Source organism: Borostomias antarcticus (assembly GCF_949987555.1).
Source record: "Borostomias antarcticus genome assembly, chromosome: 23".
Lineage (NCBI taxonomy): Eukaryota > Metazoa > Chordata > Actinopteri > Stomiiformes > Stomiidae > Borostomias > Borostomias antarcticus.
Window position 1 is genome coordinate 6,738,381 of NC_140256.1, and position 18,149 is coordinate 6,756,529.

At 43.5% G+C, this 18,149-nt stretch overlaps 1 protein-coding gene across 1 annotated transcript; it reads right to left on the reverse strand.

Annotated features, from left to right (window-relative positions):
- Nucleotides 1–6,161: 6,161 nt before the first annotated feature.
- tor2a (torsin family 2, member A) lies at nucleotides 6,162–16,993 on the reverse strand (the record flags this gene model as incomplete). The annotated part of the gene is made up of 5 exons (XM_084457622.1): nucleotides 6,162–8,847; nucleotides 11,673–11,800; nucleotides 12,206–12,381; nucleotides 12,573–12,838; nucleotides 16,873–16,993. The coding sequence occupies 5 exons, from the start codon at nucleotides 16,991–16,993 to the stop codon at nucleotides 8,603–8,605; spliced, it is 936 nt and encodes a 311-aa protein (XP_084313748.1). The 3' UTR covers nucleotides 6,162–8,602.
- Between the last annotated feature and the right edge of the window lie 1,156 nt (nucleotides 16,994–18,149).

Below are 18,149 nucleotides of genomic sequence, written 5' to 3' on the forward strand. Positions count from 1 at the left end.
AGCTTTTGTTGAATCTGATGTAAATATGTGGTATGATTGCATGATATAGGCTAGTGTTGAGTTACAGTACATAATGCATTTTTTATTGCAGAACAAATACATCTACAAGAACTCTATTTAAAAAGAAGTATGTTAATGCTTATTTTATCAATGTAGGCCTACACAATTGTTTAGAATCGAAAAAAAATGCTGTTGATGTCAGGGAATTTTCATTTCCCCAAAGTTATTTATCCTTCTTTTTCAACACAGTCTGTGGTTTGACTTGATTATTAGCAGGGACATGTTTTTGTGGTGAAGGCCATAACTTACAGTAGTCTTCATCATGACAAGTGTCGGCCTCCCCTAGACATGTTTAAGCTGTTTGTAAAGCTTGTGAGACGCAGACAATCTTTGAGAGGTAGTAAGTTACATAGCACATGCTTTACTAGCAGGCCCAGTCCTATACTCCCTGTGTTTTATGTGTCAACTCATACTTGTCACATAGGGATAAAAGTGTATACTGTGGACTGGACAATGCTTTATAAACCACCCCATAGTGGGATACGTGGGCTACCTGAAAATAATCTTATCAAAGAAAATGATATTGCAAACTATACAGAAAAGATGATGCTTGGATAGTGTCATGTATTGAAACCGTATGTAACTTGCAGGTTGAACAGTGTGGGATGAACAAATATAGACTTAGTGTCCTGGCTTGGGACGAGGATGTGTTTGATTTTCACACCACACGCAGTTCCATCACAGTTCTGGTGTATGTGGTTCTCTCACATCCATTTACCAAAGGCCTCCCTAATCCCTCTCAGCATGCTAACAGGAACTCTGAGAACTATGTCTCTGGTAAGATGTGGTCCACCATATTATTCATCTTTTCAATTCACAAACGACATGATATAATAGTGGATTATGAGCAGTGAGACGTGTGTGGTCCTATTCTATAGATCTATAGTCAACCAAACCTCCCAGCCACATACTAAAATGAGGACCTTTCAGCAAAAACGAAAGGATTAGACTATACAGCAGAAAAAAACATAATGCAAATGTATTCAAATACTATATTTGACTTAAAAAATCAAAATGAGGATTTACGTGAGTCTTGTTATCAATGGAAAAGCTGATTTGGGCCTATACCCTAGACATGTTTAAATTGTTAGCTTGGGAGATGCAAACTTGTGACAATTTTGAGAGATAGTAAGTTACACAGCACATGTTTTACATGCAGGTCAGTATCTGTTATTGGGAAATTGATAAGTATTGATATTAATATTGATGAGAAAGGCTATACTAAAGAGGCAATTAGGAACATGTAATGGTGATCATTGGAGGTATTTAACCTTGTTACAGTCAACTTACGACAAGACCGCCTAGATATAAAGTATGAAAGGATTCATTCCAAAACACTACATGCATGCTACCCGATATCCTTTTGGTGTTGCAATGTGTAATGGCACACCTCCCTAAGCCAGATGTTGTGTAATGAGACACACTTGAACCATGTAATGTAATGAACCAGATAAATGGCTTGTATTGAAATACTCTATCTCTCATTAATGTCTAATACAAAAGACTTCTTCCATCCTTCGTAAGATGGGTGTGCAATCTGAACAGAGAGGAAATATGATTGTGAATGACGCCACAATTACAAATGGCGATAGGTACACACACACATACAGACTGTTTCTTCTACCGCCTCCCTTTCTCTTTAAACCGTGACCTCCATTGCCAGATCATCAGGTTCGGTCCACAGCTGTTCTCCCATCAGTCCTGTGTGTGTTTGTGTGTGTGTGTGTGTGTGTGCGCATGATGTGTGTTATGATCCGGGTCACTCACTTCCTCCTTCATGTCCCTCTGGAAGCCATAGTCACGTGACCGGGGGTTCTGTGTCATTGCTATGGGTGACACCACCCTAGCGTGTCAGAGCAGGGGATGGATGGCGTAGGGGCGTGGGAGCATCAGGGGGCTGACGTCACACCAGCTAGCCCTATCCTCTGCCTGGTCATGTGGGCTAACTCCCAGGGATGTCTGGGAAACCTAGAAGGCTGTCTTAGATCTATTGCCAGCCCGTTCACATAGTAATGTGACAACAGAACTATAGGGAGAGATCGCCCAGTGATATGATGAGAAGACCGCATCTCTGCACAATCCTTGCGTATGTGTGCATCACCCTACTGTACATTGTCTAACCTGCAAACTGGTATATAGTACCTATATCATGCAGCAGGAGCTAGTCTAGCATCTGGTGATGGTACTGCTGGGGGAGACAGGGACTGCAGATATTCATATGATCCCGCCCCCCTCCAACACACGCACACACACGCACACACACACACACACACACACACACGCACACACACACACACACACACACGCACACACACACACGCACACACACACACACACGCACGCACACACACACACACACACACACACACACACACACACACACACCACCCCTCTCGTACCCCCCGGAAATCATCAGCTACCTAAGCTGGATCCATCCATTTTGCTATACAGTCTGTGGTATTGTTCGTTCTAGTGTTTGCTCTATTGAAAGGGGAGACAAACAACAATTAACTTTTTCTATCATACATGTGGTGCGTATTTGAATATGCGTGTGTGTGTGTGTGTGCTGTTGGTGTGTCGTGTGTGTGTGTGTGCGTGTATACGTGTGTACCCAGTGCAGGTTACTGGATAGCACTTGCATCTTCGCCTATATTCCGTCACCAGACATGAGTGAGAGATGTCCGAGATGTCTGGACCTATCTCTGACTGGACGCTCACGCTCCCTCCGTCTCCCTCTGGTACCACAGAGAAACCGGCTCCTCTTGTTCATCTGCTCTCGTCCCTCTCAACACACAGCACCATTGTTCCAGCTCAACATGGACTCGCAGAGACAATCACACGTCCTCCACAGCTGGGATATCAGGGATATCATAATGTCGACAACAACCAATAACAACAACAACAACAACCACCGCCAACACGATGTTCCCTGTTTATTCGTTTTCAGCAACACTTTCTATGGTGGGACATGGAGTAATCCCATTTCACGTTCACGTTATCAGAAGCACGCTCATGTTCATAATAGGTTTCAGTGAGCTTTAATGACATCTTATAACAAGCTTAACGCTGATTTTTTTTTAAAGGCCACTAAAACACTGTGGGAGGAGATGGCGAGCATGTGTATACTTAAATCTGATATTAGTGCATCAATAGTTGGCTCTAGTTGAAACTGGAACTGCAGAAGCAGCTTAAAAGTTCCATGCTCCTTGGCATGGTCAGCATTACCATATATTGAGACTAGGAGTGAAACTATTCATCAATCAGGGGCGTTGGAAATGGGAAAGTGACCATGTCAAAAGGCCTGGGCTGGGTGTGTGAGCAGCAGGCACACAGAGGTCAGATGGGGTAGGGAGGGGGAGGGGGGATTGTGTGGAGGGGGGATTTGTGTGCGTGTGTGTTGTCATTAATCACCCGGAGCTAGAAGAGAATGGGAGGCGTCATTCTATTATTCCTCACTCCTTGTCATCCCTCTAACCCCCCCCCCCCACACCCCCGTCCCTGCCAGGGCCTGTGGCCCTCGCACCCCATCTGACCACACAGAGGCCAAGGTCAACCTCCCTACCCCTGCTCTCCCTCCCTTCCTCCCTCCTGCCGCCCCTACCCTCTCCCCCTGCCCCACATTCCCCCGTGGCGCGCTCTTTGTTCACCTGTTGTCCTGGAGACTCTATTGCCACAGAGACCACCCCATTGTCGCGTACGAGGGGGGGGGGGGGGGGGGCGTTGTTGAGGTCAGAGCAGAAGCTAAAATAACATATAACTCCCCGGCACACTGACCACGCCCTGAACGCCGTGACACGGCGGTGGCCGATGGCCATTCCACCGTCATCCTACTCCATCTCTCTTGAGCTCCGGAGGCCTCAGATGGGCATGGACAGACACTCACACACATACATCTAGGATGTATGGCTTTTCCCAGCCCTCTTTCGCTCAATACCATAGGCCTATTGCTGTAAGTACAGTAACTTTCAGAAGAAGAGGAATCAGCATTCGGTTAGAGGGAAACACTATACAAACACTAATGGTTATTTTTATTATTATATTATTATTATTAGCTAATGGCTAATCTGACTTTTGACCACATGCCATCTGAGAATAGTTGCCCGAGATGCTCCAGAACCAAACGGTCTCTTGGGCTCCACAGGCAGTGATGAAGCTACAGAGAACAGGAAGGAACAGAGTCCATAGTTGGGCAGGGTGCTCTTCGACAGCGTCCTGTCCTACTAGGCGAGAAAGGTTGAAGGAATGCAGGCAGAGGCAAGAGTTTGGTTTGCCCGACGTCCCAAATGACTGCACTCACAAAAAAGGGTTTAACTCTTTGTCACAATTGTCCTCTCCACTCTGGCCCAAATAACCCCCACCCCCCACTTCCCCCTCACCCCCACCTCCTGTACCCACACTACCCAGTCCCCTCTCCTCCTCTCCCCTACCTTTTCCCTGACCCCGGCCGCGTGGATAAAAGACCCATCAGAAGTATCGCTGGCCACATTTACAAGTGAAAGAGGGCCAAGAATGGAGCGGTTAGAGAGAAGAATAAGCAGACAGAGGGGCACTCACAGATGTGGCTGAGGGAGGGGTGCTGGAACGGCCCATTGTTGCCCATTGGGGGGGAGAACAGAAGCGAGGGTAGGGAGCGAGGGAGGTGGGCGCGGTGGCTTTTTACACAGCGATTTGTGACGGTGGAGCAGGGAGAGAGAGAGAGAGAGAGAGAGAGAGAGAGGTGACCAAACAGACGGGGAGAGGACAGAGAGAGGGGTTGGGCTGTGCCGAGGCCTGGGCTAGGCCGGTCCAGCTGTCCTGGGGAGCGTGTGAACGCAGGCCGCGGGGTCAGACCCTGGAGAGGTGGAGGAGGAACCAGGGGGGTCATCCTGACATTATATGGGAGTCTTATTGTCCAGAGGATGGCGATACAGAAAAGCCTTTCCTTTAACAACGGCAGCTGGAGTGAAGAGCCCTCTCAGAGCATTGGCCCTCATCATCCTCACTTGGCGGGGGGGGGGGGGGGTGGGGGGGTGGCTAATGAAGTCATCACTGCAGGACTGAGGGGAGAAGTGGCATATATATATGAGGATGACTGAAGGGCTTCTGAACGCTGTGAGCAGATGTACGATCATGGCCCTAACTGAGGTGAGCTCAATTCTCAGCTGTTGCGAGTAACCCATGTGGATGAATCACACATACAGTATACTGTATGGGCTGTGCATGCACACAAACACGGACGCAAGCACACACAGAGGACCTTTGACATCTGTTCATTTCCTGTGGAGAAACTATTAATTTCCTGTTGTGTGTCATCCAATGGAGATATCAGCCTTCAATCTGTCAGGGCAGGCTGAGACCTGCTTCTCTTCATATTCATAACACCCAGCTGTGCTGAGGTGACCAAAGGTAGTAGTGGACACTCTCATTCATCCTCCACAGTCTTACATAGACTGACCACTCCTTTGGCGCTTGTTGAACCACTAGCTAACTGCATATAAAGACTAGTCATTTGCTAGCAACATACACGTTAACAAGGTCAACTGGTGAGAATAGTAAAACAATAGCAAAATGGAGCATTTGCTTTTACAGACTTGTATTATATAAGACATTTCAATGGGTAACATCTGGTAACATTTGCCCATCATAGTAAATAACTAACTTTTAAACTTTTTAGTGCAAAGGAGTGCAAGAAAATGTGGTGCATGTGTCTACAGTATATCAATTAAAGCATGTCAAATAAAACATGCAGTCAAATGTTTCTGCAGTGTGTGTATTCGCTGAGTGTGTGTGTGTGCCAATGGGAGGGGGGTCAGAAGTGACCATGTCCATTAGCATAACTATATTCTGGTCACAAAGTGTTACAACTTGTCAGCATGTCACTTCACATTTGCCATGCTTACCATGACAAGCTTCCCCTGCCACTATGTGATCTAGTCTAGGTCTACTCAAATAATGAAAACCTGTCAAAAATCATTAACAGCTTGCATATATGCACGTGTTGAATGGCTTAGTGTGGCTTTAAGTAAAAGTGCGAGGGAAAGTTTGGATGAAAAAGGAAAACGCTTGCATGTATATTCAATAAAGTAAAAACATGGAAGTCATCACTTGAATTGGATGTTTATTTTCACTCACAAGGATTAGAACATGCATTTTGTTTCAAAATGAGCTTGGCACGACCCAGATGGCCTGTTGGGGCAACACTGGTTAACTGGTCACTAACACTTTCACCTAGCATAGGCCTAATATTCACATGCATTTCTGAGAGGCACTTAATGGAGGGAAATCATGTACTGTACAGTATGTAAAACTTGACTGAAACAAAGTAAACATAAGAGCAACCAGTTCAATCACACGATATGAAGTACACAAAAAAAGATGAGACTAAGGATATTCAACAGTACAGTAAAAATGATTATTTAATTGTTCAAGTATATAGCACATAGTGATATAAATACAACTGTTGAATGATGATATTGAAAATGGACCCTGGGTGTGCCCTGGTAGCACTAATGTACATACAGATAGGCAACTCTTTGTATATGAATCAAACAAATAATCTTAATAGTATAACATGCATACAGAGGGTATGCATGTTATACGCCATCAACTATATTGCTTGTATAACTCCAGGATAAAGACATTGCACAGTACTTTGGTAGTTACTGTAGTTTAATGCAGCGATCTTGGGGCAGTCCTTCTGAGACTGTGCAAGACAATGTGTCATAGATCAAATGAAATATAATTCAGGTTGGTTCACTGATAGTTCATATTATAAACATTAATCTAATGTAGTTTCAGTCCATAATCAAAATCAATTGTAACAGTAGGCTGATTTTCAGCTGTATCTAGAAACATTTCAAATACAGAGGTGAAACACAAAACATTTGCCTGGATATCCTATCCGATACAGTAAAGTGCATTATTCATAAACATGTACCAAATAAATATTTTTCAAACAATTAGCAAATCAATTATATGGTCTTAAAAACATAAAAGCCCTTCAAAAACTAAAAGAATCAATAACTTAAACCAATTAAAAAGCACCAACTTCTCTTCCCTTGTCTTGAGCCCCTCTTCATCTCTGCTATCAAAAAAGGCTTTACTGCCACCTCCTGGTTAAAAAGGTGGCTTTGACTCACCACAAAGCAACATGAAAAAAGCAGACTTTTGATGCCGTCTAGATCTCACAAATCCAAAGACTGAAGATTGATCCCCTTCCCAATACTACCTGGACCTTTTGAATCGTCAATTAATTTACCCTTATACTGTGGTCCAAAAGGAGCCTCATAAGACCATCCTGAGCTTGCCAGCTCACTTTCAGTTTCTCCGCAGATCGGTGTGGACGTCCAGCTATCTCGAACGATTTCTCTCAGATTACAGGCCAATCAGGGATGTATGTTCTGACTACTGTCCTGCCCCCCAGTAGTGTAACCCTGGATTGGTTCCCGTGGCAAAATAGTCTTCCAAAGCAACGAGCAGTAGCAGTGCAGTTATTGCAGAAATAGACTCAATAATAACAATTAAACAAGAACAAGAGTACCCAGAATGTTTTGGAGGAAAATATGTTTCGCCGTTCTTCTAACTGGATTTGGCAAAAGTTTTGTTAGGCTGATTAGATGAAGGAGTTAGTCTGTCAAGGCAAGTACTCCCACCCACTGAAATCATTCGAGATGGGAGGAAGGCCAGACTTATCTGCAGAGACAAACAGAATGTGAGCTTGCTAGATCAGGATGGCCTTACGAGGCCAGGCCAAAAGGTACGCGGCCTGAGAACGGTACTTCCCCCATCTGTATTCCTTTCACGAGCAGCAACTCAAGGACACAACTCATCACTGTTCCCTTTTTTCTCTTCATATTCTTGACCCCAGTTGTCTCACCATGTTAGACTCCCTGCAGCCCCAAAGCCGGATGCTGAAGGACCAGACTCTTCTTAACCAGGAATAGCCAGCTATCCAGGGTTACATTTTAGTCATTTAGCAGATGCTCCTTAAGGGTTAAGTGCCTTGCTCAAGGTCATATCAATTCATTTTTCAACTATTCGGCTTGGATATCTGAACCAATGACCTTATGGTTACTGGCCCAACACTCTCAAGCCCTAGACTTGTACCTGGTGGCCGTACACTGTGAGCATTGTCGCCCCTTGCTTTAAAAGGGAAACTGACGGTGAAGAGGAGGAGGGGGTATTAGAAGAAGAGATCTCACTGCATGGATGAAGGCTCTGGACCAGAGGACCTCTCCTAATGCTTCTGATCTGGATACAGCCCTGAGAGTTACCTCACCGGAGCACTAGATTGAGTGTCCAACAACGCTGCTCTTTCCAATTAGGTGCCAGAGAAATGGCAGCTAAGATCTTCACTCTGCAGATCAACAAAGACCCACATGCCTCCTTGGGTTGAGTTAGAGCCATAAACCTCTCCAGCCCATCAGCCAGACTTATGATTCAGTCCACTCTCTTATAAACTCCTTCCCAATCGACCGCTTAGGATCTCTTCATTAAACCCAGATTGGTCCCAGATATTTTTCCTCATCCCAAACGAGGGATTTAACATGGCTCTCATGTGGACTCACAGGAAAAGGTTGACTTTGGCTGGTACGGACTTGCAGCCTGTGCTTGAGAAGTGTTGTCCCTGCTGAGGTGTGTAGACCAAGGCTCCCCCTACTGACTCCACCACGTCGTTGCGGTGGCACAGGCCCCGTTGGCACAGCTCTCGCCGAGCACAGCGCTCCACATGGCGCCTGCTCAGGGGCAGGAAGGGCACATACCTGGTGATTAGCTTCTCCTGGATGATGCTGGAGTGATAGAAGCCACCTGGAGAGAGGAAGAGAGAGATACACACCGTCATCTTCATTGAGGAGGAAGTAACATTACCTGAAGTATTATTAGTAGAAGGCTTGGTGGTTAAATATCCTGCCTAGCATTCAGGCTTTTTCCCATAGATTTTTGATGAGCAAAAATCCACAAGCAGGGCTAAAAATTTACCTTTTTTTTTGGTAGCACTCGCTCCCAGCTTAAAAAATTTAGGAGCACCCATCAAAATGTAAGGAGCACCAACAATATGCCTATTTGTAATATATTTTTGTATTATAGCTAGGATGGGATGGTATGAGATTTTGACAGTATGATAACAAAAATGTATTATTGTGTGTGTGTCATATATGTACATATACACATACACACACACTATACCTAACTAGGGATTGTCGCATTGTCACTCGCTCGGTAAGTCAGTAGGCTCTGGTTTTTTGTTGGTGGCCGGCAGGCCTTTGTTGGCACCACAAGAAGCAGTAGTCTCTCTACCCAAATCTAACATTATAACGTTATCACTCGCCTAGACCAAACAAACACTGTTAGAGAAAGCAGCAAACACGAGCAAGCCGTCTAGTAATTGTTTTTATATTTTTTCAGGTGCCAAAGTAACCATGTAGTTCACTGGTAGGGTCTGCCAGCCTGTCCAGTCGAGTGGGCTTGCATCAAACACCATGAATTGTCTGATCACGCATGCAGTACTTATTTAGGGTTGGGTACCGACTAAAGTACCGTGTACCGATTCATGTAAAATGAATTGGTGCCAAATTTCAGTATGAAAGTGCATCTGGGTGAGAGTCATGGATGTATTAATAGAACTGGATACAGCCACTCCATTCACTGACCGCTATCAACAATGAAGCCCTATTGAACCGCGCCATCTTGGCAAATTTGTAGTCATTTGACCATTTCCGGTGACTTTTGTACTTGCGCAGTTGTGCTTTTCTGGCCTTCCGGTGACTTTTGTACTTGCGCAGTTGTACTTCTGTCCTACGCGCGTCCACGTCCACGGTCAACGTTGGCACCGCTTCTAGCTATCGAATGGCCGACTGGTGTAAGATGGATAGCCTAACGTTAGAGAGATAAATGTAGTCTATGGTTATGTTAATAAAGCTAACAATGATGTTGTAACATGCATGCAGCACTGCCGATCTGATCTGAACGATTGATTCATTATTACCATGGATCGGTATTGGGATTGATCAAGGGCGAATGTGAAATAGCAGCCACGAACTCAGCGGGTTATCCGAGATGCGGTAGCAGCGGCCAAAGCTCCTGCTGGCGGGGAGTGAAGCTCTTCAACTCGCCGGTCACTGGCTCCCTGGAGGAATTTAGCCTGGCTGCAATAACGTTATCGCGAACGGAATGAATACCATCTACTAGCAAACAAAACATGTTCAGTTATATTTAACCTGTTAAAACTAAGATGCCTGGATGAAAAAATAATTTCTCCAATGGATATATTTTACAAAAACAGGTTAATATGCAAGCCGGTTTTCATTGCTAAATCAATGCGGGGAGAGCCGGGAACGTGCGTGGACGCGCGTCGGACAGAAAAGCTCAACTGCGCAAGTACAAAAGTCACCGGAAATAGCCAAATGACTACAAATCTAGCCAAGATGGCGCGGTTCAATAAACCTTCACTTTAGATTTCGAATCCTGGGGGCTTGGTGAGAGTAGAGAAAGAGATACATCACCCCTGCAACTTGTTCAACAGTCAGGGCAATCGGTTACTATTTCCATGCATTTCTTACTGCCGAATTGGATAAAGCTACTGCCCTACTGTGGGTAAATAATCACACGGCATGCAAGAGAAGGTTGCATTTGTGGCAATGCATCGACTCTTTATTTAAAGGACAGGCTGGGAATTTAGCATTATAAGCCATGTTATAAGGTTATTTACGATCATATACAACAGCCGATTTAAAAGTTTTGTCAAACAGTGCACTCTCGAGATACAGCCCGTCGCCGCTAACACACTCAATGGATCCATAGGTGCATAGACAAAATCCCTCAAAAACACCATAAACTCTCGTTTTCAAAGACAGGAAGCTCTGAACTCACCGAGTGGTCACTGGTGTCTGTGACAAAAAAATCACCACAAAGTATTCTTCCAATAAGGTTCCAATCAGCACCTTGTTTTTTAAGTCATTTCGAGCCAGTTTAAGTTTTCGATTTTGGTAGGCTACTATATATCAATGAATGGAGAAGAGGTTTCACACTCCCATAGAGAAAGCGTTGTCTGTTCAATAAATTGAGCTTGATAACTTGGTGCTAGATACGTTCGTGAAGTCAAGAGCTTTGTCCCAGTTCAAACCCTATGTTTCTGTGACCCTCCTAAGTCAAGATATAGCTGTTTAGGCGTTTTAGGGATGGGAGGAATACTTTAGTTGCACAACACCGCACGCGAATACAGAGGAAGGTCCGAATGGAAAAAAAAAGGTTGCACCAGAATAGGGATTTGTTAAGGATTAGTTAATTAGTTAAGGATTTGCTCTAGCATGTGCAATTTACTCGATCTATCAAACACGTTTGATAGTAGACCACGTTGTTTGATAGTACATCGAGTAAATTTCATGTGCTCGAGCAAATCCTTAACAACCATGAATCGCTTGTTGATTAATTGTTAACATCCCTACACCAGAACAATTATGTGCACTTGCACAAATTCTCCTAATTATATTTCGGCATTGTACAGATAAAATTTCGGGAGCATATGCGACCAAAACGGTAGCAATTTTGAGCCCTGATACGTCTTATTCCATCACATAAAGCCATGCTATAAATATCCTTATCAAACACAGCCTGTGCAGCAAGACAATTCTTACTTCTGCTGCTATTAAACACAGCCTGTGATAGGTGGTCCTCGAGATCCCTGAGACTGATCTCCTCTCGCTCCCTGCCAGCCTGCCGGACTTCCAGAGTCAGCCCGTTAATCACCTTCTCCCCAGTGGTGCTGGAACAGAACACATACAACACTGCCATTACAGTGGCACAGAGAGAAATATGAACAGAGCTCATATGTCCACAAACAAACCATTCACTGTCAGACAATGAAGTCTGCCTGAAAACATCCAGCTAAAAAACCCATGCAAAAGCTAAGAGGAACTCATAGCTGGGGTAATGGTGCTTATATTTCCTCCATAACATTAGCAGCGAAAGCAAAATCACTGAGTATAATGACCCCCTCTCCCTGCAAAAACAGAATACTAGACCGAGAGGCCGTCATTTCAGTAGAAAAGTGGGTACTGAAAGCACTACTGATTCTACACAGGGCTCAATTCAAGAGCCTCATTCAAGGTCATTTGAGGTGAGCGACAGCATTGACTGGTCAATGAGTGGCTGGGCTAGGGTACTGTACCTGATGAAGACGTATATGGCCTTGCGGTAGTTGGTGCTGAACACCACATGGGAAGGGCCCAGGAAGGGCTCCAGGATGTCGATCACCCCAGGGGGCATCTTCTCCATCTCGTCGAAGATGAAGACAGAGCGGGCACAGGCTGTCAGATTCCCCTCCACCCAGCTCTTCAGGTCCAGCTGGAGGTAGAGATGGAAGAAAGGAGATGGAGAAAGAGAGTTGTATACTAGAAAACTACTGGTTGAGGGACAACACTACAGTGTCAATAAGAGGGCAATGTGAGGTGTCTGTGTGAGTGTAGTGTGTATGATAGTCTCTGGGTTGAGGTAGGAGAGATCAGAGATGGTCTGAAAGATGTCAGATATCCTACCCTGTACTGTTTGACACGTTTGGGCGAGGGGAAGTGTAAGGTGGGCACAAACTGGTGGATATATGGGCTGCCCATCGCCGTGCTAAAGAGGTGTCTGCCCAACATGGAGCTGACCAGAGTCTTGCCGGTCCCCGAGGAGCCATGGAAGGACAGGACCAGGGGACGGTCAGGGCTCTCTTTCTGGAGGAAGCTTGCCACCTCCTCTGACACTATATCCTGGACCAAATGCTGTCCATAGAGGTTCTTATAGAGGTCCCATTCCAAAGCTAGGGAGGTAGAAAAATGCATAGTTATGGCTTTAATTTGATTTGCCCTGCCAAGATGAAATACCAGTCAGATTCAAACGTGTAAACCGACAAGTACTTTACATGTTGCTTAGCTACTAACGTTACATGCCATAGTCAGGGAAGGAACTATCTAGTAAAACATATTTTCTCTTTTTGTGTCTATGAAATATGTTCTAATTATGTTGTTACCTCCTCCCCAGCAACAGCACAGGGCAAGAGGTAATATTTTTGGTGGTGTGTGTTTGTTTGTTTGTTTGTTAGCAGGATTACGCAGACTACCAGACCGATTTTCACAAATTCAGTAGAGAGGTGTAGCATGGGCGAGTGTGGTTTCTTGGTTTGTTTGTTTGTTAGCAGGATTAACAAAGTGAATGGGTGGCTGTATTTGGCCAGCTCTGTGGCGCCCCCCTTGGGTCACAGGCAGTGGGCGGCAGTGTGGCAAACCCTGTGTCTGTAGCACCCCCACACGCTGGCTTTGTTCCCAAGTTTTGTTTTCATTTTGTGTAATCCAAGTCCAAAAATGACTGGAGGTGAATAGGTGGCTGTATTTGGCCGGCTCTGTGGCACCTCCCTCAGGTCAAAGCCTGCAGGGGGAAGTGCGGTGCACTCCAGGCTCTCCGCCCACACCAGCATTGCCAGATGTACGATAATTATCGTATTTGTACAATAATTTTGCCCTCTGTACAATCAATAATGCCAAAAATACCATAATGTACGATAATTTGATCATATTGTGACAGTTGTAATCGGTTAATTTTCCGAGTCTTGACAAGATCAGGATGTAATACTGTAACTTCCGCCCCTCGGAGGTCTCTGTGTGGTCTCTACAAAGTAAACAGAGCGTGAGTTTACAGTGGTAGTGCGGTCGGTGAAATAGTTCCGGTTTAAATGTAACTTGTTTCAACATTTGGTTTACTTTGCAAATAGCCTACATTTCACAGGACAGCATACTGAGCAGAACAGGCTCATAGAGAATGCCGCAAAGCAGGGGTTCTGTCTCCCCACCTCAGCTTTGCGGCATTCTCTATTAGCCTGTTCTGCTAAGTGCTTACTATGCTTTGTTATATGATTTAATTAAATATCATATAAGAGACTACAGGGATAGCTAACACATAATGGCCTACTATGTGGGCTATTTGTGCACTCTACTGTTAGTCATGTCTCTCTTATGAAGTATTAAGCCCATTTTTATTGCTCTGTGTGTTCTTAGCCAATAGACAAACATTTTCCAGGAGCTTGCTCGATTGTCTCGTTGAGAGAGGTCAGGAAATAATTTTTACAGCTCACTTTCTGGCCCCTGGGTGAAACTGTTTTTTTTTTGCTTCCCTCTGGAATATGTAGGGATGGGACCTATGCCCACCGCCCCCATTGCTCTCTGTAAAGCGCATTGTGTTGCCTCTGTGTATGAATTGCACTATACAAATAAAGTTTGATTTGATTTGAGATAAGATTAAACCATGAGCTTCCCGACTCGGAAAAGGCTACACATTTTCGCTTTTTCCTGTTCCTGTCCACTTCCATTGTAAAGAGTCGGACGGAAATGTCGATCTACTTGAGCAATCAGTGAAATTATGATCTCTATTTTTCAGGTTCATGTTACCACAAATAGGGCTAAATGTTAAACAATGCAGGACTCTTGGACAGCATCAAATATTTAGGCTACCAAAACTGTTTTCATGTAGATTTATTAACCAGCTTCCAGTCATGGCTGGATGTACTGTAGGCTAGTTGTAACCTCATGCACCAAAATAGAGAAACAAAGTATGAGCTCCTGTGAGAATGGTTTTGAGGCAAAAAAAAGAAAAAGAAGTTGTCTCAATAAATAGCCATGTTTTTTGAAATTACACATTTACGCCTATTTCTCTTGGTTATGACTCACACACAACAATTTTCCTCAAAATACGATAATTTTAAGCCTCTGGTACGATACTTCAACATTTCCCATCTTGCAACACTGCCCCACACACCCCAGTCCAACCCCCCTGTCTCTATCCTCCCCACACAGGGAGCTGGCTTTGTTAAGTTTTGTTTCTCTGTTTTGTATTCGTGGATCTGGCCCGTGATTCCGATCTGCTCCAAAATTTAAGAGGTTCTTAACTGGACCATGCTATACCCTTCCGCTGAGTTTCGTGAATGTCGATCCAGTTGTTTTTGCGTAATCCTGCTACAAACACACGCACAAACAAAAAGCACGCACGCCACCGAAAACATAATTAACTTTTTACAATAACGTTAGGCTAACGTTACATGATGTATTAACTTACAGGTCCGTGTAATATTTATCTGTTTAATTTTATCAATGACGTGAGTAAATAGAATAATACGTAATTGGTTGCATTATTTCCATTTAGCATTTTTTTTTTATACCTGATGTTAAATAGAAATGTGACTATTTGGACTCGTTTTTCCAATTGTCGATTTTTGTAAAGGCTCCTTTGAAAAATGAAAATTGAAATAATTTCTAAAATATTATATATATATTTCCTGTGTTTCGCCTCATCTGGAGGGAGGAGGGGAGGGAACTCTGCTGCACATCATCAACCAATCACACCACCAGCTTGTTTCTGGCACTATTTTCAGTTTATTTCTGTCTGCGTTCCCCGTAGTCAGCTAACGTTACGTTGAGCTAGCATACGATATAATCCATCTTCGCCCAGTACATAAATATACTTGGCATATTCATCAAATCAACTGTCCTGATGTCTATATATTGATGTAATCGTAGCACCATAACAGATTTATTCAAAGCATATCTTCACTATTTTCACCAAGTTAAAATCACTGTGCTACAGTTACAGTGCTGTTAGTTCAATGAAATTGATAGTCTTCAGCTCGATCTAGCCTTCAGTAGGCCTAGGCTGGCCTACTCTGGCCAAATGTCAAGAGGTGGACATCGTCCTCTCTTCCTAGAATCTGGCTATGTGCTTTTCTTACATTTCTTTCTGGATCAATTAAGTATTTATCGATCTCTATTTTTGGATCAATTAAGTATTTATCGATCTCTATTTTAAACAGCAAAAAAAAAAGTTGATATCAAATGCCGAACCAAACTGGGGGTGACGCATTGCTAGACTGATACATTAGCGCTAGGCCATCGGCGGTATAGAAACTCATCAGGAGACGTAAATATAAAAGAAGCCGGTCCAAGTATGGCAAATGTTATTTTCTTTTAATTTGTGTATCCAACCAATGATTCTGATCTGCACCTAAACTTAATGTGTTCTAACTTGGCCCATGCTACACTACTCCACCGAGTTTCATGAATATCGCTCTGGTAGTTTTTGTATAATCCTGCTATGTGACGTGACCATGGATGTATTAATAGAACGTGACGAACGAACGAACGAACGAAATAACAGGTCGCTGGAGCGAATAAACTGAAAATAGTGCAAGAAACAAGTTGGCGGTGTGATTGGTTGATTCAACTGTGACATTTGATGACGTGCAGCAGAGTTCTCTCCCCTCCTCCCTCCACAGGAAGTGGGAGGAAGAACACAGGAAATACTCCAGTTTTAGAAAATATTCTATTTTCATTTTTCAATGGAGCATATACAAACACCAGGTATATAAAAAAAAAGTAAAATTGAAATATTGCAACCAATTACGTATTATTCTATCTAGTCACGTCATAAAACTAAACCGATAAACGTTACACGGACCCCCCTTACATCCAAAGTTAGCCGATTTGCAAGCAAAAGCACGTCAGCTAGCTAGGCAACAAAGTTATTCATCAATGAAGGAAAAAGAAGGACTGCTAGCACATCATTAGCTACAAAACCAATCAACGTTAGCAACATTAGCTGTGTGCTAACATGTCTTCAATTTCCAGAAATGCTCAGAATAAAGACTAGCATAGCTAGATAGCTGTATAGGCTATCTAACCAACATTAGCTCGCTGGGGGGATCAATAAAGTCTTATCTTATCTCTTAGCTATAATAGCTAACACGTTACAGCTAGCTAGCACTAACGTTTGTTCACCCCATCATTAAGCAAATAACTTCCTGTTACATACCTTGTATGTTTGGTTTGAAGTCGCAATCGCAGTGGTCATAATATATGCTGCAGTAAATTTTTGAAACACACTTGACTCGGACAAAATACAGTAAAAACAACGCAGCTATGTTGGCAAACATCTTCTTGGCTGTCTAGCTCGAGCTAGCGTGCGTGTGCGAGTCACAGTCAAGCCAAACAGGAATGCACCACTTGTACGTTTGTAGTTTTTCTTTTGATTATTACCGATAGGAGAGCCGTTGAGAGAACAGCAATTCCCACAATACGTCTGAGTTGTTTAAACTGTGTGACGACCAGTTCTATTAATACATCCATGGTGACGACACGTTCGAAGTCTGCATACTTTGTCAGGTCTGTCCCATGAGATTGATTCCCTTTCGTGGACCTTTATTAAGAAATTGGTCAGTCAAGAAATTCATACCGTTACAATGTACAGTAAATGTCTTCATTACAAGTGGTAAGTGATGTCACTCTGAAATGTTTTGATCTAGGCCTATAGTGACTCTCAGACATGTAGGCTAGTGTGAAATCTCCTTCACATTCTGTCATTCAGTCAGTCACATGAGTAAGGTACTGCCTTTAGAGCAGGCATTTAGTAGGCTACAGTGTAAAATAAACATTTATTAATACTGTACAGAGACATCCAATGGTTTTATAGTTTCATACATAAGGCACAGCCTCACATGGGCATTATCAGGAGTATGAAATACAATAAAATGTATGCCAAGCACATCCACCATGCTGGTGCAGGACAAAATAACATCTGATAAAGTAAGGTTGAGGTCCGCACACAGCTACTCCACAGGGCTATTTATTAGGTAAAAGGTGATCACCTTTTACCTAATAAATAGCCCTGTGGAGTTTTACCTAATAAATAGCCCTGTGGAGTAGCTGTGTGCGGACCTCAACCTTACTTTATCATTATCAGGAGTACACATTCTTTACAGTCCTGTTGGACCTTAGGGTTATAAAAATAAGGACATTGGATACTGAAAGGGGGTTAACTGGCCTCAAGAACAGTACAAGTCTGTATATCATTACAGATTTTCACAGCAAGTAAGAGAGTATATTGGCAAAATCAAATCAGTTTAATAATTGCAGTAAAGTAGATCTCCTGGTTGGTCCTGGCAATACATGTATTTTGATTTTATTCACATCCCTATTCAGTGCTCTCTTATTTCATGCATGCATGTCCCTGTTTCAAATGTAATCTCTCAAGCAAAACAGTGCTAAACAAATGTCAAAATCTTGTCCCTTCAGTTGAATGGAGTTGCTTGT